The 20,890-nt window shown below is 40.4% G+C and overlaps 1 protein-coding gene across 6 annotated transcripts in view; it reads right to left on the bottom strand.

Moving 5' to 3' along the window:
• Gart (phosphoribosylglycinamide formyltransferase, phosphoribosylglycinamide synthetase, phosphoribosylaminoimidazole synthetase) overlaps positions 1-20,890 on the bottom strand; it is a 36,875-nt gene that overhangs the window by 10,334 nt on the left and 5,651 nt on the right. For 5 of the 6 annotated variants that reach the window (XM_023705572.1, XM_004645337.2, XM_023705575.1 and 2 more), the window contains exons 3-16: positions 18,687-18,782; positions 17,952-18,126; positions 15,596-15,707; positions 13,883-13,951; positions 13,158-13,283; positions 12,116-12,203; positions 11,371-11,456; positions 10,675-10,843; positions 8,559-8,790; positions 4,756-4,850; positions 4,286-4,395; positions 3,383-3,581; positions 1,319-1,570; positions 928-1,080 (exon numbers count right to left, since the gene is read on the bottom strand). In XM_023705572.1, coding sequence (XP_023561340.1) covers positions 928-1,080; positions 1,319-1,570; positions 3,383-3,581; positions 4,286-4,395; positions 4,756-4,850; positions 8,559-8,790; positions 10,675-10,843; positions 11,371-11,456; positions 12,116-12,203; positions 13,158-13,283; positions 13,883-13,951; positions 15,596-15,707; positions 17,952-18,126; positions 18,687-18,782 — 1,962 coding nt within the window. Of the gene's footprint in view, positions 1-927; positions 1,081-1,318; positions 1,571-3,382; positions 3,582-4,285; positions 4,396-4,755; positions 4,851-8,101; positions 8,456-8,512; positions 8,791-10,674; positions 10,844-11,370; positions 11,457-12,115; positions 12,204-13,157; positions 13,284-13,882; positions 13,952-15,595; positions 15,708-17,951; positions 18,127-18,686; positions 18,783-20,890 lie in introns of those variants that run through there. The other variant, XM_023705577.1, reaches the window with a different exon arrangement.

Raw genomic sequence — 20,890 nt, 5'->3', positions numbered from 1 at the left:
GTACAGCAATTAACCACTAAGAAGAATGTATGCAATGTGTTAATTATTGAAACTGTCCTACCAATTTGGTTTGAAACTGTCTCATTGCTATTTGTTTCTCCATAAAATTATGGGAAAAAAAACGGTTAGGATAAAAAAAAAAAACCAAAACAAACCAGTCCTATAACACTCTCCATACAAAAGCATCCCTAAACTATATGGATAATACTGTAAACTTTCATGAATAAAAATTTTTCAGCAGGGTGTGGTGGCATATGCTTGTAATCCCAGCACTCTGGCAGGCTGAGGCAGGAGGATCACTGTGAGTTTAAGGTCATCCTGGGCTACACAAATGAGTTCAAAGGCAATTTGCACTAGATAGCAAGAACCTGTCTTAAAAATAAAAAAGAAATTTCCCTGTATAATCATATAATACTAGCTGTCTAGAGTTTCCTCCGTGGTACATTTTTTCCTTTTTTTTTTTTTTGTGGTGCTGGCGTTAAAACCAAGGGCTTTGCACATGTCAGGCAAATATAGCCCTAGCTCCTCTTCAGTGACTTTTTTTTTTTTTGTATTTTAGAGAAGGGTCTACTGGGTGTTCAGGGTCTCACTACTAGATTGGACTTATAGTGATCCACCTGTTTACAGCCTCCCAAGAGCTGGGATTACAGGCACATGTCACCATGCCCAGTCTCAACTACTGTTTCAGCGGGCCCCAGGGGTGGGGCTGGCAGCAGGCCCAGGTATGAACCCCAGCCCCTGCACCTGCTTGCAGGCACTTAAATCCCCAGAGCTATTGGGCTGGCCCTTCAGTGACTTTTTTTTTTTTTTTTTTTGGTGGAACTGGGGATTGAATTCAGACCCTTTATTCCACTGAGCCATCTTCCCGGTCCCTTCTTCAGTGACTTTTTGAGTAAAAGCCTTTTGAGTAAAAGTCGGTGGTCTTACCTAAATCCACTCCAAATTTCTTAGGGAGGACTCTGGGAATGTTTTCTAGCAATCCTCCACCCGTAATATGGGCAAAAGCCTTGACATGTCCTGATCGTATGACAGGTAACAGTGAACGGCTGTAGATTCTGGTTGGAGTTAGAAGTAAGTCTCCTGGAGATTGGAGAGGCCAGACAAAAGTTTAGCCTACAAGTACAAAACTAAAACACATAGAACTTGAAGTTAGTGAGGAATGCAATCCTGAACAAACAAAGCAGGTCTGTTTAAAGTACTGTCCAAGCAGCAAGCCACACACTTGTAAGTTCACTGCATTCCAGCTCTGCCTTAGGAGACTAGGCCCATAGCATGGTTGCCCAAAGTGTTTACACAGGACAGGGTAGCCTCAGCTTACCTAGAGTCTGGTCACCACAACCAATAGGTGCGAGAGAGGAGTATTCCAGTGAAGATTGTGCTACAATTTTCCTCACAAGGCTAAAGCCATTGCTGTGGAGACCAGATGAGGCTATTCCAATAATGACATCCCCTTCCAAGATCTGCTCTAGGCGAGGGAGTTTCTGATCCCGCTCCACAGCGCCGACAGCAAAGCCTGCCAGGTCATACTCTCCAGGAGGGTACATGTCTGGCATTTCTGCTGTCTCACCGCCTGTTTGGGTAAGACAAGAGCAAAGAAGTCATGTGTTTATACATCTGCTTAGGAAAGAGTGGCCCAAGCTACTCTTAGCATAAACAATTAAACGGCTATACCCTGTACTCTATCAGATGCCTAACACAACTGTTTAACCAAACATGATTTCAGGGGAGACAGCACTAATTCCTACAAAGAACGAGACAGTCATGCCCCTGCAAGCTTTGGGCATACAGTCTCCAAACATGTTGTTTTCAAAGGGTGAATGCTCACTGAGCATAACATCGTTTCTACAGTTTCAAAAAGTTATTTGCATAGGGCTGGCAAGATAGCTTAGTGACCTAAAAAGCCTCTTAGGCAAGCTTAGGCAGGTGAAGCTAGGAAAAAAAAAAAAAGCTTGCATAATTTCACATACACTAGATTTTTATACTCAGTCCATTTTCCATCAGGACTGCCAAACTCCAAAAATTACACACACACACACACACACTTTTTTTTGGTGGAACCAGGGATGGAACTCAGATCTGTGCGTTTGCAAGGCAAGTGCTTATTCTACTGAGCCATCTCCCTGGCCCCCTGAATTTCTAAAAAAAAAAAAAAAAAAAGTCTTTTACTTATTTATTTGGTATAGGGTCTCATCATTTTTTTTTTTTGGAGGGTCTTGCTATGCAGTTCAGGCTGGCCTAGAGTTGCAGTTATCCTCCCTCAGTTCCCTAAGTGCTGAGATTATAGGTGTATGCCAACATATCTAGCTACATAATGTTTTGATGACAACATGTGAGGACTGAAAGTAGAGGCAGGCAAAAATCTAAATTAGAAACTGCATCAAAGGATGGCTGAGTGCTGAACTGCGTGTAGCAGCACCCACCTGTATTGCCAGCACTCGGGTGGCTGAAGCAGGTGGATTGTTTTGAGCTTGAGACCAGAGTGGGATACAAAGTGAACCCAAGGGCAGCCTGAACTACATAGTGAAACCCTGTCTCAAAAACAGCCATGCTAAAAAACAAACAAAACAAACAAAAAACCCCAGCCATGCTGGCTCCGCCCATGGGGTGGCCGAGACAACAATTTAGACTGGGCATGGTGGCGCTCTCCTGTAATCCCAGCTCTTGGGAGGCTGTAAATAGGCAGATCACTACGAGTCCAATCTAGTAGTGACAGCTTGAACACTCTGTGGACCCTTCCCTAAAATACAAACAAACAAACAACAACAAAAAACAAAAAAGAAATTGTAACGAGACAGCTTTTTTCTTTGGTTTGCTACCTAGAAATTCATCCCACTAGAAGTATCTCACACATAGTTAGACAGTACATATTTGGTACAGGGTTTTACTACACAGCCGGGACCTGTGTTGATCCTCCTGTTTTCAGCCTCCCCAGCACTGGGATTACAGGTGTGCATCTTGGTGGCCAGCTCAGCACATGCAGGGGCGGGGCTGGTGTGGCATGTGGTCCCCAGTACCTGTGCTTTCCTAAGCAGGCACTTAGTCTTGCCAGCCCTAGGCAGTATTTCTATCAAACTCAGATAATTTTATTCCTTATATCATTTTTGTGGGAAAATATGGTTTAAGATTAGAATGCTAGGAACCTATTTGTCCTGCGATGGTGCCAGAAGGGAGGAAGTGACCCAACCCTGCCTAACAGGTTAGGAGGGTGGGCCCAGTGGACAAAGCGCAAGGGTCTAAGACTAACTTAAAAGAGTTCTATCTGTATTTCACTTGCCACACTTTTGTGATATAGTCTCTCACACTAGTTATACTGGCACTGATCAAAGTTTATACAAGATTAACATACAACAAGGAGGAAGATGCATGGTTAAAATGATCATACCTAGGAGAGCACACCCAGCTTGTTTACAAGCCTCAGCGACTCCAGCAACAACAGCTTCTGCTGTACTGAGGTCAAGTTTTCCACAGGAAAAATAATCAAGGAAGAAGAGGGGCTCTGCTCCTTGTGCCAGAATATCATTCACGCACATTGCAACCAAATCTTGACCAATGGTACTGTGTTTATTGCACAGCTGGGCGATCTACAGAAGAGTAAGAGAAACATCCACATTGGAGAATAAGCTCTATACCATATCTCGTCAATTTATTCAGAGGCTGTCAAGTACCACTGGCTTTGGTAGCTGTTCTTTTTTTAAAAAAATTATTTTTATTTGGTACAGAGTCTCACTATGCAGCACAGACTCATAGTGATCCTCCATCTCAGCCTCTCCAGTGCTGTGCCACTATGTCTGGTTTTGGTGGCAGGCTTGGCACACGGCTGGCACGGCATGTGGTACCAGGGATCAATCCCAGGTCTTTACTCTTGCCAGACAGGAGCTTAGACTGTTGAGCTGTCTCCGTAGCTGTTTTTTTTTTTTTTTTTTTCTTCAGAACCAGGGATTGAACTCAGGGCCTTGCACCAAGTGCTTATTCTACTGAGCTGTCTTCCTGCCCCCCCACCCCATAGCTGCTCTTAACACTCCAAACAAAAGAAAAACTGATTGTGATTAGGTCAAAATTACCCTTTTTAATTCCTTAAAACATTCTTCCACCCAAATATAGTTGCAATAATATTCTGCCATTAGAAACGTGTGCACACTTTAGTCATATGGCTAAAATATGTGGTTGCTTGGTATGACTCTTTTCAGTCTATATATACATCAATGGAAAAAAATACATACTTCATGAACAGTAATTCCCTCTACTGTTCACAAGAAGCCTTTTATTCAAAAAGGTGTCTGATTACCTTCAGTTTAGTCCCAACACCATCTGTTCCAGAGGCCAGAAGAGGATCTTTGAAACCAGCTGCTTTCAAATCAAAAAGACCAGCAAAACCTCCAAGATCAACATCACAGCCTGTCAGAGGGAACACTAGTTAGTTACTTGCTGTATTTTAATATATCAGTTCAACATGATATTCTGGCCACTTGCTCATAAGGGCAACTCAAATAAGAGTTGCCTTTTTGGGAAAACAGTACCATGTACTCAAAGAACTGATCAGAAAAGCAGAAACAGATAATAAATGCTTTCTGTAAGGGACAAAAAAGCACAAGATTATGGATTTGGTGTTAGTAGGACAAGACTTAAGAGGAACATGGCATTAATTTGGCAAATTTTCCTGTTATATATAAAGCCCAAATCAATTTACAATGCCTGCTAAAGTTAATAAATTAGCAAGTAATAGGACTCATTAAATTAAGTCAGAGTTTGACATACCAGGCCTGGATGTAGCTTTTGCTAAAGGCTGAATTTTCTTAACCAGCGTATTTCCAGCTTCAATGTCTACCCCAGAGTCCTTATAAGTTAGTCTCCTAAAGAAATGAGAACAACCATTAAGACATCAGCTTTAAACCAGGTGAAATTTGTTTAATCTTAAAAATCATGTTCAAGAAACTGGGTGTGGCAACACACACCTGTAATCCCAGCACTTGAGAGATTTGAGACAGGAGGATTGTTATGAGTTTGAGATCAGCCTGGGGGCTACAAAAAGTGAGAAGATCAGCCTGAACTGCACAGTGAGATGCTGTCTCAAAACAACAACAACAACAACAACAACAACAACAACAACAACAACAACAACAAAAAAAGAGTGAAACTCAAAAAAATAACAACAAAAAACACATTCTAAAGTAGAAGACAGGGGCCGGGGAGATGGCTCAGTAGAATAAGTGCTTCCCTGGCAAACACAAGGGCCTGAGTTCAATCCCTGGTTCTGCCAAAAAGAAAAAAAAAAAAGTAGAAGACAATCCAAGTGCTTTTTTTTGAGACAGGATCTCACTCTGTTCAGACAGGCGTTGAACTATGTAGCCCAAGTTGGTCTTAAACTCACAGGATCCTCCTGCCTAAGCCTCCTAAGTGTTGGGATTAAAGCTGTGCACCACCACATCCAGCCCAACTACTTTTTATCTTATTGTCTTTTCGAGACAGAGTCTCACTATGTAGCTCAGGCTGGCCTTGAGCTCACTTCGCAGCCAGGCTGCTCTTGAACTTGTGAAGATCCTCCTGCCTCAGCCTTTGGAGTACTAGGATTACAGGGGCCACTACTCCCTACCCAACTGCTTTTCACATCCACTAAGAGATTAAAAATTTTAAAATACTCAATGCCTAGAGCCCATCCATACAGATTATCATTTACCTGGTCTTGGGTGGGCCCTGGGAATAGAAGCGTGCTTATTCAACCTCTCTGGTTCATTCTATTGTATTAGCTATTTAGACCCATCACTTGCTTCTTTCAAAAATACTCACAGGTTGCTAAATACATTGAATTTAAAATAAATTTTTCATTATAAAATACAAATGAAATTACCACATTATTTGAGTGGTATTATATATTCATGTTAGGTAACCATCACTATAATTCATCTTCAAAGCTGAAACCATGCAGTTTCATACTTTCCCCTCTAGCCTTTAGCAAACCACCACACTGACTTTTTTTTTTTTTGGTCTTTTTGAGCTAGGCTGTCACTATGCAGTAGAGGCTGGCTTTCAACTCACAGCAATCCTCTGGCCCCTGCCTCCTGAGTGCTAGGATTACAGGTGTGTGCCACCAAAGCTGTCTTCATGCTAATTTTATTGATTGACTGACTGATTGATTGTGGTACCAGGCATTAAACTCAGGACCCTGTGCATGCCAGGCAAGCACTTATTCTACTGAGCCATCTCCCTGGCCCCATGCTAATTTTAAATGTAATATTTTGCTTCCACTTTTCTTGGTTCAGTTTTGGGATGGGCAGTAAAATGTGAAAAGAGACTGTTCTTCCTGCTCAATGATAGAGCACTTGCTTAGTATGCATGAGGCAAAAAGAAAACTAGGGTGAAAGGATCTTTACACATTGTGGTTGGGTGTGATGGTGCAAATCTGTAATCCTAGCAGTTGGCAGGCTAAGGCAGGAGGATTGCAGTGAGTTCAAGGCTAACCTAGGCTACATAGTGAGTTCAAGGCCAGCTTGGATTGCATAGTGAGACCCTGTCTCCAAAACAACAGAACAAAAAACTAGTAAGAAGTTCAGTACAGCCTTGGCTAGTAGGTGAGACTAGTTTCAAAATTTAAAAAACAAAAAGGGGCTGAGGATCTGAAGCTCAGTGGTAGTACACCCACAGGTTCAATCCTTTAGAATCACAAAATAAAAAACTAAGGAGCTGGGGAGATGGCTCAGTGGAATAAGTGCTTCCTTGCAAAGCACAAGGGTCTGAGTTCAATCCCCTGTTCCACAAAATAAAATAAAATAAAAAACTAAAAAACTAAAGCCAAATAAAAAATTTAGGACATTCCTAAATAATCAAACTAAGTTCTTATTGCAACAATACAAATTCATAACCTTATCAGTTTTCTTACAGTAAGAAACAAGTTCAAGGAAGAAAAACAAGACCAAGTTATGATATTCATAACGCAGTTTACAAGATGAAGTTTGGGAATGATTACAAATTCAGTAATATTGAGAACACTGGCTTAATGGGGCATAATGACAGGTATAGAATTATGCTGAACATTTTTTCTGTTACCAGGACTTGAACTTGGTACCTTGTGCTTGCCAGGCAGGCACTTGTGCTGCTATGTCCCTAGCCTAAATTGAGCTTTTAAAAACAACCTGCCAGGGTGCAGCTAGAGTGAGAGCACTGGTGATTAGTCCAGTCAGTAGCACCAGCCACTCTTAGGCAGGAAACAAAGTCTGACTGGTTTGAAAGACTTAGGTAACAAACAGTGCTGCACCATCTCATTTCCTTCACCTTTAAGTGGAAGACCTTAACCTGGGCTGGGGATGTAGCTTGGTGGCACAGCACTGCCTGGCAAGCACAAGGCCTTGAGTTTTATTCCCAGTACTAAATAAGTAAGTAAAGAAATCAAGCTAAAATTAGAGTTTCTTAGCCAGGTGTGGTGGTACACCTGGGAAGCTAATAATAGGAGATTTGTAAGTTCAAGTTTTCCTGAGCAATTTCAACTTAGCAAGACCCTGTCTCAAAAAGGAAAGGTGAGATGGGGTGAGGAAATAGCTCAGTGTAAAGGGCCGGGGTTTAATTTCTAGTACTGCAAAAAAACAATAAAACAAAAGACTGCAGTCCCCTGAAACATGTAATTTCTAAGCACTCTATAGTCATTTTTAAATGACAAAATTTTTGGATGGCATTCTATTGTTACTGATCATCTTAAAAATTTGCCTTCTAGTAGTACAGCTTGAGTTAAGCTGCTAAATTATTTTTTTTCTGCTCTAAAATATATTATTCAAAAAAAGATAAAATATACTAGTAATAGATGAACTTAGCAAAAATCAGTAAATGTGACATATAGTTGTTTTCGAGATGGGGTCTTCTTATGCAATTCAGACTTGCCTTGAATTCACTAGCCACCATCCCCTGCTGATGTGATATACTCTTAGACAGAATAGGTGTGGTGGTGCAAGTCTGTAGTCCCAGCACATAAGAGGCTGAGGCAGGATAGCTGTGAGTTTGAGGCCAGTGTGGGCTACATAGTTGGCTCAAGGCCAGCAGGAATCACCTAGCAAGAACCTGCCTCAATAACAAACAAGAAGCCCCACAAAACCCAAAGACAAAGAAGAAACGAAAGCACGGAGCAATGCATAGTTTATTGAGTTTAAAGGGCATAGTTGTACATGTAAACAAATGAACCTATGAGAGATCAAAAACATTCAGTAACAGATAAAAATGCAGTGCAAAATGGCGACTGCCAATGTTTTCAGGGTAATTAAGTTAGAAAGTTATATGACCAATATTCTCATTTTGAGTTCTTGGACAAAACTAACAAGTATGACTCAACACAACAATATTCTGTGAAGACATAAGGAATTAAAAACTTTTCAAGCATAAGGAGCTACCTTGAAGTTTTTCCATTTAATTTGCATACTGCTGCAGTTTTGATTCAAATGAAATGCAAATTAAGATCAGGTCAGCCCCACAAAGAGAAAAGAATACAGAATAGAATACAGAATACAGATGAACTTTTCTACAGTCATCTAGAGCAGCTCTGAAAAGTCACTCTAACTGCTACCTTGGAAGATGTTTACCTGGGGTGCTGGAGGAAAGCTATGGCACGAAAGCCGATGTCCTTCCTATAAACAGCTCCCTCAAACTTTATAGCAGCGAGTCCTTTCTTGGCTTCCTCAAGAGCTGATTTGAGATTTTCCTGGACTGCTGTTACTGTAAGGACTCTACCGCCGCTGGTCACTACTTTTCCATCTTTAAGGGCAGTGCCTGCATGGAATACCTCTAGTCCTAAAGCTTGAGCCTCAGGAAAGCCTGGAAGAGAGCAGATTTGATGCATGATTGGAAATAAAAATTTACCATTTACAACAGCTTTTTACTCTTTTTGCAGTACTAGGGATTGAATTTGGAGCCTCTATTCCAGAGCTATACAACTTAGCCTCCCTGTGGTGAGATGGCTCAGTGGTCTAAGGCACCTACTTAGAACAAGCTTAGCAAATCACAGGGACCACGGTTCAATCCCCCAGCACCAAATGCCAGCCAGCCCCGCCCCCTGGTGGGCTGAGCTGGCCACACACACACACACACACACACACACACAAATAAAATTAAAAAAAAAAAAAAAAAAGTTACCAGGCAGAGACTAGGCATGGTGGTGCACGCCTGTGATGCCAGCTTTTAAAAGGGTGTAAATAGGTGGATCACTACGAGTCCAATCTAGTGACCCTGAACAACCTGTAGACCCTTCCCTAAAAAACAAACAAAAACGAAACAAAACAAAAAAAAAGTTACCAGGCAGGAACTAAGATAAATTAATTTCTCCTAAAGTCTTATTTAATTTATTTTTTGTACTGGGAATCAAACTTAGGAGCTTGTGCTTGCCTGGCAGGTGCTGTGCCACATATCCCTGGCCCAAAAAGAACACTTCTCTTTGAGAATGACAACTATGTTCTTAAAACCTTATTATATTAAACCTTATAAAAACTATTTTGTCAATAAGAGAGAAAAAAATGGGGGCAGGGAACGAAAGCCTAAATGATTTTAGACTTAAAAGTACAAAGTAAATTTCCCTTCAAAAGTAAAAGATAAAAAAAAAAAATAAATAAAACCTAAACAGCAGTAAATAAATCTTTCATTTGATCACATCTCTTAAGACTAAAAGGACTTTTTCTTTATTACAGTCATTGAAGAGTATTTATTTATTTATTTTTGGGTAACAGGGATTGAATTTGGGATATTGCACTTTGCCACGCAGGCACTTAGGCCACTGAGCTATCTCCCTAACCCCTATTACAGTGATTCAAGTAAAGTTGATTTCTTTCTTTTAAAGATAGTCAACTACAGTACAAAATATATTTCTAAGTAATCTTTTCCCTATGTAACAACTGTAATATTTTAAGACACAACAGAATTTGCATTTACATTTTTTTTTTTAAGACAGTCTCACTATGCATGTTCAGGTTGACCTTGAACTCTCTACATAACCCAGGCTGGTCTTCAACACATAACTATCCTGTCTCAGCCTCCTGAGTGCTGGGATTACAGGCATATGCCCACATGCCTGGCCTCAAACACATTACTGGGGTCCTAGAAGGGCCAAAACTATAGATTGCTATGGGTCACAGAGGGATTATTGCACTGGAATTTTTTTTTTCTTGGTGGAACTGGGGCTTGAACTCAGGCCCTTGTGCTTGCCAGGGAAGCACTTATTCTACTGAGCCATTTCCCTGGCCCTGCACTGGAATTTATAAGGGAAGAGAAAGCTATACTTTTAAAAATTGAACTCAGCTACCTGAATGCCTATGGTGTACACCATAGACTAAGAAGTCAAAAGGCATGAGGTTGTATACACGAGTGATATCCAGACAGCAGGCCTCTGTGGCATGTCTCTTTCAAATGAGGTCAACACTAACGTTCCTCTGCCTTGGGTACAGCCCAACACTCTCCTGGCTCTGGGCGGGTAGAAATGAAAGGCTACTTTGGGGGGGACTCTGAGAAGGTGTATGGGTGAGTCATGTTTCATTATGCAGACAAGGAGATGATGACAGAACTTTAAAAGTCTTATAGGTTTGGATCTCTGAACACATATACTCAATAAGCAATAGGTTAGGGACCCTGAAGAAGTTTCTGATGGCATGTATGGGAGGGCAGCCTGTGGGGGCATCAGTCACTGTCATACTGTGATCATACAGTGTTCACCTGTTATCTCCACGCCCTTGGTGTAAGCTCCAGGATAACCTTTACTTGCCATGACGACTGTCACTGCAGTGTGGTTTTCTAGCCAAATGGGCAGAGATGCGCCCAGCAGGCCATCTAAGGTAGACTGAATCACTTCATAAAGATCGCTTTTGAGAAGTGGGAGAATTACCTAGAAAAACAATAAAAATGACTGATTAAGTTTAAAAAAAATTTTTTTTAAAAACGTATTTAGTACAGGGTCTATAGGGTCTCACTACACAGACTGGACTCGCAGTGATCCTCTTGTTTTCAGCCTTTTTTTTTAAAAAAAAGTCTTGCTATGCAGTTTAGGCTGGCCTCGAACTCACTATGTAGCTCAGACTGGCCTTGAACTAGCAGTGCTTCTGCCTCAGCTCCTTATGTGCTGTGCTGTGATTACAGGCATGTACCAACACACCCTGACTTCAGTTTTCTTAAAACGTTTTATTCATTGGGTTACTAGCAGAACTTTTGTATGTTTCTCAAAGGTAATTATTTCAAGGTTGAAAAATCCTAAAAGTAACACAAATATCTTCCAAAAAGTAGTACTTTAGCATCTTTTTTTTTTTAATGGTTACTAGGGATTGAACTTGGGACTGTGTACTTGCCAGGCAGGTACTTATGCCGCTGAGCTATATCCCCGGCCCTACGACAGTACCTTAAACTATTTTTACCCACTTGGCACTCTGGATCACCAAAACGGCAATTAAACTCCAGGACTTTTGGGCCATCCTTCGTCAGCATTATACCAGCATACAGAATTCCTTTTAAAAAATGATGGAGATGGGGGGGGGAGGGAAGAAGAGAAGGTAATCTGTAATGAAGACATATTTTGATTGTAAAGCCTAGAATACAAACTTATAATACTTAAGGTTTTATTTTACTTATCTTGTGGCCAGCTCAGCCCACCCTGGAAGTGGGCTGGCATGGTATATAATATCAGGGATTGAACCACGGTACCTGCATGCTTGCCTAAGCAGGTGCTTTAGACCGCTGAGCTATCTTGCTGGCCCTATTTGAGGTTTTATTTTATGTATTTAGTCTACAGGATCTACAGGGTCTTACTACACATACTGGACTCATAGTGATCCTCCTGTTTTTCAGCCTCCCAAGTGCTGGGATTACAGGCACGCATCACCATGCCCAGCCTCAGTCACCAGTCTCAGTGTGCCCCAGGGGTGGGCCCTGGGAGCGGGGCTAGCACTACATGACAGGGATCGGACCGTGTTCCCTGGGACTGCCTAAGCAGGCGCTTTAATCCATTGACCTATCTGGCCAGCTCTTTACTTGAGGTTTTAGAATAATGATAAACATTACAATAGTGGACATTTAAAACATGACAGGAAAAAAGACAATGGGGAAGTTTTATCAAAAGTGAAAAATTACACTGAAATGATATCCATGTTAACACTGATGAGCTTACCTGTGTATGGAGTGCCCTCTTGCTGCATGCCATCTACTGTCCTCTGAAGAATAGTATTTTTAATTTTTAGTAACAAATCCTTGGAAACCTGGCAAACATACAGAAATACTCTTATTTTTCTTTTTGAGACAAGGTCTCACTGTGTAGCCTAGGCTAGCCTTAAACTTGTAGCGACTCTTCTGCCTCAGCCTCCTGAGCACTGGGATTACAGGTGTGTGCCATTGTGCCTTGCCAGGAATACCTTAAATGTAACTGGCACTTTTAAAAAATTACTCTTGTAAGTGGTTCCAAAGGACAATGAGAATTATTGGTTTTTTTACTATCTGAGAAATGCTGCGCACGTTAAGTTCATAAACTTTAAAAATCCCCATGATGACCCGACTAAGAATTCGTTGAAAACATCAATTTTGAAGTATTTTGAAAGATTAGTGGTCTGCCCTGCTTCCTGAATTGTTCCCCACCCCACCACTTATGAAATGTATGTGTTGTGCCTGGAAAAAAAAAACCAAACTAAAACAAACAAAACTTTAATTTGCTAATCCAATAAATTCTATGGATTAAAAATCTGTGGAGTAGATTGCTGGGGAGATAGCTCAGCGGCATAAGTGCCTGCTTAGCCAATTGCAAGGTCCTGAGTTTGCTCCACAGTGCAAAAAAAAAAAAAAAGGGAAAAAAAATCTGGAGTAGAAAGGAGGAGATGGGAAGACCTACCCAATCCTCTATATTCTAGACTGGTTTAAAATTAGTTTGGTTATTTTAATTGTCCAAACTTTCTGATAAAATGTTAATTTTAAAGACCAGAGAGATACTTTTCATTTAACACATGCCTGTAAACCTAGCTATTTGGGAGTATAAGGACTGCAAATTAAGGCCAGCCTGGGAAACAAAGCAGGAGACTATTTTAAGAGAGAAATACATTACTAAATTGCTGATTATCAGAATTCGCAAAAACAACAAAAGAACAAAGCAAAGCATTACCTAAGAGCTTTCTGAGAAATTTAAACAATTCCTACTGAAGTTAAGCAGAGCTTCTGGAAAGTACCTGGGGTGCTGGACAATAGGCTCCCATTCCCCCTGTGTTGGGTCCGAGGTCTCCTTCCAGTAATCGTTTATGGTCCTGTGCTGGGGGCATGGGGACCACAGTCCTCCCATCGGTGAAACACAGACACTATGAAGAAAACAGCCCATTTAGGTTAAAGTCAAAGGTACAGTTAATTCAGATGGTGAATTATATGTACCTTCACTCCTCTTAGAAATGTTTTTTTAACTGAAGGAAAATTTATGGAAATTTTCAGTAACCCTAAACTACACGTACATCAAGATCCTGTATACTTGTAAATAATTTGTAATTTTTGAGGAAAAAATTTATTTTAATCTTTTTTAATCTTTTTAAAATCTATTTTAATCTTTCTGATCATGAAGCTTCCAGGCAGTAAAACTTTAAGGTGAATTAAACTCACTGTTTATATTGTATAATAAACTGCAGCTGAAAGAAAAAGCATGAATGCCTTTCCTAAAACCTCAATACTGTGTGATAAATGCTTGTGTACAGTACTAAGAGAATGGTTGAAGGAAAAATACTTTTCTCCTTTGCATGCCAAATAACATTTATTCATCTATATGTGATGGGTTTACGTTTTTAGATGAAGCAACAGCAACAAATCAGGATTTTTTTTTTTGCAGCTACACATGGGAGCTGGGTGGGGTGCACTGATCAGGAATCAGACTCTTACAAGGAACAAAACTTGAAAAGATGTGTATACGTACAGACACCTCTTCTCCTTCAAGAAGTTCTTCAATTACAACTGTTTCTCCAGCTGCTCCAAAAGCTTTTTCCTAATTGTGGGTTGCAAGAAGAAGAAAAAAGGGCTTGGTAAACCAGAAGCTTTTAACACTTACTTAGTTGGCCTTTGTCATTGCCTACCATTTGTATTATGAGTAAACATGATATTGTTATGTCTCTTTCCATTTCAGAAAGGCTCAAAGGAACAAAGGGATATTCAAATTTTTAATGTGGCAATGATGAAGAGCTAATATTGCTCTAATTAGAATGTGGCTTTCTAATTTCAAATAGGGGAAAAGCAGATAATTTCTTTCTCATCATTTACTATTTACTCTTGAGTATATGTTTGCCTGTAATAATTATACTCACGCACTCACACAAATGCATGTCTCTGAGGGTAAAACTGTAACTATCAAGATGGATTGGGGCTGGGGAGATGGCTCAGTGGAATAAGCGCTTCCCTGGCAAGTGCCAAGGGCCTGAGTTCAATCCCCGGTTCCGCAAAAAAAAAAAAAAAGATGGATTATAAAATAAAAAGTACATTCATTTATTGTTCCATTTGTTAGACCTGTGACATGCAAGACATCTACCTTCAAATATTTCTGTTGTCACAGATGGTTTGAGAATTTATTTGCATGTTCTACAGGCTGAGGGTTTCCTATTTTTAAGTAGATGTCATTGTAGGATATTAGAACTTGCTTCAAAAGTTAGTTCGTAATACGTATTTTACAGCCAGATTATAACAGTATTACAGAAAAAATAGCTTACCTGTGTTTGCTACATGGGTTTTCCTTATCTGTTTTTGCTCTATGTTTGGCTTTTCTTTTTGAAATAGGTTCTTACTGTCTAGATTGGCCTTGAATCTACTATGTAGTCCAGGGTGGCCTTGAACTCATGGTGATCCTCCTGCTTCAGGCTTCCCAGTGCTGGGATTATAGACACGCACCACCACACCCAGGTATTTTTGTTCTTTTGAGACACAGCCTCATCATGTAGTCCAGACTGGCCTTGAACATGGTGGTGAGCCTCCTGTCTCAGCCTTCCCAGTGCAGGGATTACGTGTGTCATTTCATCAAGCTCTTGTGTTTTTTGTTTTTTAAAGTGAACCAAAATTTTTATTCATTCATTTCTTGCATTTGAAGTATTCTTCGATGACATCCTTGGCCTGTGATTCTTTCCCATAATCCTTAACCACCACACAACTGCAACCAACCACTTTATGGGGGTTTTCCCTCATGGTCAATCTTACAGAGGCCTACCCATTACCAGAGTTTCTTGTTGTCGTCAACCTTAATTAGGTTGATTTGGTGCTCAGCACTAAGGGCCTGCACTAACTTTACATACATAGGCTCACTGCAGTTGGATGCAAGCACACAGAGATGGGCCTGGCGCACAAATTCATCCCCAAACCAAAGGATTCCTACACCGGTAAACATTGTGGTTAGCCCATTACTGCATTACGGTTCCCCATTTAACCTGTCAATGTGAAACTCGGCAATCTACAGGTTTGTCAGACCATTCGTGTTTCACTCATGAGGAGTGATCTTGTGTTTTTGTGTTGGATGCTGGGAATCAAATTCAGAGCCTTGCACATGGTAGGCAAACACTCTTACCAGTGAGCCTCATTCCCAGCCCAGATTTTAAAACTTTTAACCAGTGTGCAAATAGAAAATAAACCTCTCAGAAGAATCAGTTACCTGCATGATCTCCTGTACAGCTTTGCAGGCCTCTTCTTTGCTCTTTGCAACAATCACCCCTTTCCCAGCTGCAAGGCCACTGGCCTTCACAACCAGAGCGGGGAAGTCAGCACTGTAAAGACAGAGCAACCTTCAACATCCAGTGCACGTACCTTGCAGCTCAGAATTTTAAAATGCTTTGCAAATTTATAACAATACGCTATTGCAACAACTGAAAAGCAGAAAGAAAGAAAAATCACTTATTATTTTAACACCATTTTGATACGCATCTTGCCAGGATTTTTCTCTGATGCATTCTTTTATAGTTATGATCAAATGGATGTAATTTTGTCCTTTTTTAAAAAAACTTAAATGAGATCACACAAGCAAAATCTTTGGAAGAATAAGTAGATATAACGAGATGTGGAATGATCTTTACATACAAAATGATGAAACATTTTCATTTAAGCAAAAGATGAAGCTGTAGAATTCTTATGTAAGCATGGACATAGAGATTATCTTTGGCAGTGGGACTGGGATCTGGAAGGAAACTTACCCAAAGTAAGTAAAAAAACTGTTACTTGGCCAAGGTGTCTGGCTACTAGGAACTAATAATATTCAGTATCTAAGAAACCCTGTAGAATAAAGAATGAAGTTGACTTAACTGAAAGGAAAACACTAGGTAGCAGGAAGTGTCAACAAAAAAGGGAAAGGGTCATTCTCTCAGCCTTTCACAGAGAGCAAATTGGCCAAGCAATGGCCATGACTTATCCACATGGCTGACAGTGACAAAGGATCTACAATCTCAGGTACAGGGTCTCAGGATAAATCCTGAGGGGATTTGACTGACCTTATCAGATACAAAAGCTACAATTCTTATTACATAGGTCTTGCTTTATCTTGGTCTTAACCATCCAGCAGAAAAGTATAAAAACGAAGTATAAGAAGTAAAGCCATGTTGTTATGTTGAGCTGTAGGGGACTCAGGTCAACAACTTCTGACACTGCCAGTCAAGCGGAAGACCCAATACTGTTATGGACTACTGGACTATTTTGCAGTATTTTGCTGAGTTCACACACCTATAATATTTAAATGACGGAACTAAACAAAAGAATAGGGTACAGATTAATTTCCACTTTGTATCTGTGTATTCAAAATGGTTAGGATAGTTATACAGCTACATTCTCTTAATTCAATGAATAGAGGTATTTATTCTAATAGTGTTTGTAAATAGGATATCATGTCTGCATCTTGTACAACAAATAACCACTAGGAAGACAGTATGCAATGTGTTAATTATTGAAACTGTCCTACCAGTTTGATTTGAAACTGTCTCACTGCTATTTATTTCTCAATAAAATTATAAAAAAAGAAATTCTGCATTCTCTCTCTTTTTTTTTAATTTTATTTATTTGTGTGTGTGTGTGTGTGTGTGTGTGTGTGTGTGGCCAGCTCAGCCCACCAGGGGGCGGGGCTGGCTGGCATGTAGTGCTGGGGGATTGAACCGCGGTCCCTGTGCTTTGCTGAACTTGTTCTAAGTAGGTGCTCCAGACCACCGAGCCATCTCACCAGCCCTACATTCTCTTTAAAAATAAATGTTTGCTGTAAAAAAAAAAAGGGCAAGGGCATGTGTCTGACAGCAGTGATTACTCAATATTTTCCACACATAAATATGGGAACAAAGGATAGACAATTTTAAGATTTAGAGTAGAGTAGTGGTGGCTGTTGACCAAGTAATGACTTTTTTATTGATTATTTATGACAACAGATGGTACCGTTTGTCAAGTTGGTTCTGAAAAGAACACATGACTTACACAATCATAAGTCGACCCTTGGCTTACAAACCTGTATTTCTAAGAGCTGGTTGTAACTCAAGCTGTCAAATGAAGGCTCAGGCTCCTCTATACAGCCTTCAAAGTCTCTCCTTACTCAGGTAGACCTCAGTGTCCTTAGGGAGACACTGGTGAGGGATTTCTCAGTTAACCCCCTATGGGAAAGGATGTGGTAATGTTCCCGCCAGAACTCTTTTCAAGGGTTAAATCTGTTTCTGAGAGCATCTGAAAGCACAAAGGGCCATCTGGTTCATGGCTCAAGACTGACTGTAAGTTAAAGCTAACAATTGCTGGTCATAACCCAACCTGTTTGTATGTCAGGTCAGTCATAACCCAAGGGTGCGCTGCACTGTACATTATATTTTCCATCTAGGAGTAATAAACATTAAAACTAATAAGCATGTTTTTGTAAGGTCACAAGATTATATATGTTGCATATGCATAGAACTTTACTGTTTTGGTGTTAGGAGGAAATAACTTACATGAAAGTGACTATACTTAAACAGCCTAACAGAACAATTGTCCTTAGGAGGCAGCCTTCTTACCTCACAATGAAGCTGCAGGCTTCCTCAGGTTTGGTGAAAGCTCTCCATTGTGCAGTTGGGATTCCATGTCGGTCCATAAACTCTTTGGCAAACCTTTTGCTGGACTCCAACTGAGCTGCTTCTGTGGTGGGGCCGAAGCATCGCACTCCTGCAGAGGTCAGGTCCCCAACAATTCCTATGGAAGTGATCGGTGGCTTAAGTTACCAAGGGTCTTTCCAGGGACCTTTTAGAATGAGTCCAAATTATCATTACACTAAAGCTCTATTCAGACAGGGCAAATAATGGATGACACAGGCTACATTTTTCATGGTGTCTCCTTGAACAAAATGCTACTAAGCAGTGATTCAATCCAGCAAAAGGGCAGGGGCGGGTGTACACCTGCATTCCCAGCTACTCAGTAGGCTGAGGCAGTACTGCTTAGGTTTGAGATCAGTGTTGGTAACACAGCAAGACCCCATATGGGGTTAAAGAGACAGGCAAAGCTTATATTTGAGTGTATAGATTATTAAATGGACACCAGAATAGACATACAAAATGTTTCTCATGGCAACAAATTTCATTTGTACATCATCTTATTACTGATATTTGGGGAAAAAATATAAAACCTATAAATTTCAAGAGGATGAAATATCCTTTTCTGACATAACACAGTTCTGATGTGTAAAATAAATTGGGTTAGATAATCTTAAAGCTCTTGTTGGCACTGCATAGACACTACACAGAAATGAACCTTACCAGCAGCCAAGGGTGCCTCTGGTCCAACAACTACAAATTCAATTTTCTCATCTTTGCAGAACTGAGCAAGGGCTACATGATCACTGACTGAGATGGCTGTAAACCGAAAACACAAACACACTACATTTACAAAATTGTTGTTTCATTTAACTAAATTAACTACCATAGTAAGCTAATTTAGAACTAAGCACTATCCTTTATTCTGCCTGTTACTGCTGCCTTTTTATCTTTGCAGAACCAGGGATTGAATTCAGGCCCTTGCGCTTGACAGGGAAATGCTTATTCCACTGAGCTGCCTCCCCGGCCCTACTGCTGCCTTTTTTTTTTAATTGGTATGATAATGTACAAGGAGAAATTCTTTTTTTTTTTTTTTGGTATCAGGATTGAACTCAGAACCCTGCACTTACCATGTAGGCGCTTAGACTGCTGAGCTATATCCCCAGTCTGAGAAATTCAGAATAGAGTTAGTTAGACCAAGCAACAAAACTCAGTAGTTTGCTGTAACTGTAGTCAGTTATAAGATGAAAACACCATTGGCAATGGAAGATAGAAACCATGGTTGTCCATGTTACCAGTGTTGATTGTAAAAAAACCAAAACCAAAAAATACTGTGGAATATACTCAGAAAGTAGTCCTTACCATCATTCTTTTTTTTTTTTTCCTGGAACCGGGGATTGAACTCCGGCCTTTGCGCTTGGCAAGTGCCTATTCTACTGAGCTATCTCTCCAGCCCCTTACTACCATTTGTTCAAGAATTTTTGAGACCCCACTAGGTAATTAGGTAGTGCAATAGGCTCTAAAATCTTAAAATTTAAGATTTTAACACAAATAGGATACTGACAATCCACTGTGGGAATGTTGGATAATACATAAACAAACAATAACCGCAAATATAAAGAAATCAGGCATATTTGACAGTGAACTGGTAGGTTACTTTCGGTTGAGCTAAGTAGTCTCTCAGACAGAGGTATTTAAGGTTAAGAATGGAATGATGACTTTAAGATACAACTCTTTTCTCCAAGTTCAAACAAGATTAGGATCTCAGTTTGCAGAAACTGCCTGAGCAAGTGAAGATGGTGCACCTGGGGGCACGGCTGGCTGGCATGTGGTGCTGGGGGATCGAACCGCAGTCCCTGTGCTTTGCCAAGCTTGTTCCAAATAGGTGCTTTAGACCACTGAGCCATCTCTCCAGCCCCAGGAGTATACATCTTATCTTGAGCAAACCATAGCTGCCTCATAGCAACCTTGGGAAATGGTGAAGGGCTTGCCCATGACTTTAACTGCATGCAGAGAAACTGTGCTTGCACCTACAGCTTCAATCCCAGGCAGGAAGTATTTTCTTTTTCTTATTTTTTAAACTTATAAAATCAATTAATTAATTAGGTTCAGTATCTCATTAGGCAGTTCAGACTTACAGTGATTCTGTCTCAGCTCCCCCAGCACTGAGATTATAGGCATACAACACCCTGCCTGGTTTCAGGCAGCATGGCATGCCTGTAGTTCTGGGGGCCGGCATGGCATGTGGTACCAACAATCGAATCTAGGTCCTTGTGTTTGCCAGACAGGGCGCTTAGACCGCTGAGCTATCTCCCTAGCCCTTATTATTTTTATCTTATCTACATTCAATTATCTCCTCTCAGTTCATGTTTGTGAAGTCTATGTTTTTCTGTCTGTCAATATTAGTTGCCCCATATGGAACTATGCATAGTGTATAACCAGGCAGACTATTTTCTGCTGTGTTAGGGTTTATATCCTAAGCTTCTATTTTAGTAGGGGGGGAAAGGAATGTAGGAGATATGAAGTCCAAGGCAGTCAGCTACATGTGCAAAAACTGGATGAACAGCATGGACTAAATACACCAAAAAGATCAAAAGCATGCAGGTTGCACAGAGGCTTTGTAAGGGAGGTATTACAGAGAGTTAACAGTGCATGGACATCTTTTTTTTTTTTTTTTTAAAGAAAAAAGGTAGTTTTATCAGGGAGTTAGAACTGCAAGGTCTTAAATTTGGTAAGACTGCTTAATTTTTCAATTCCAAAAATATACATCAAAATGCCTGTACAGTGCTCTGCTGGGCCTGCTCCCAGTGCACATCTGAGACTGGGCGTGGTGGCATGCGCCTATAATCCCAACATTTGGAAGGTTGGAAACAGGAGAATCACTACGAGTTGTATCTACGTAGTTAGACCCTATACTAAAAAAAAAA

Source organism: Octodon degus, unplaced genomic scaffold, assembly GCF_000260255.1.
Source record: "Octodon degus isolate 3935 unplaced genomic scaffold, OctDeg1.0 scaffold00225, whole genome shotgun sequence".
In the NCBI taxonomy this organism is placed as follows: domain Eukaryota; kingdom Metazoa; phylum Chordata; class Mammalia; order Rodentia; family Octodontidae; genus Octodon; species Octodon degus.
The sequence above is the reverse complement of the archived record's forward strand: the minus strand, read 5'-3'. Positions and strand labels throughout refer to the sequence as shown.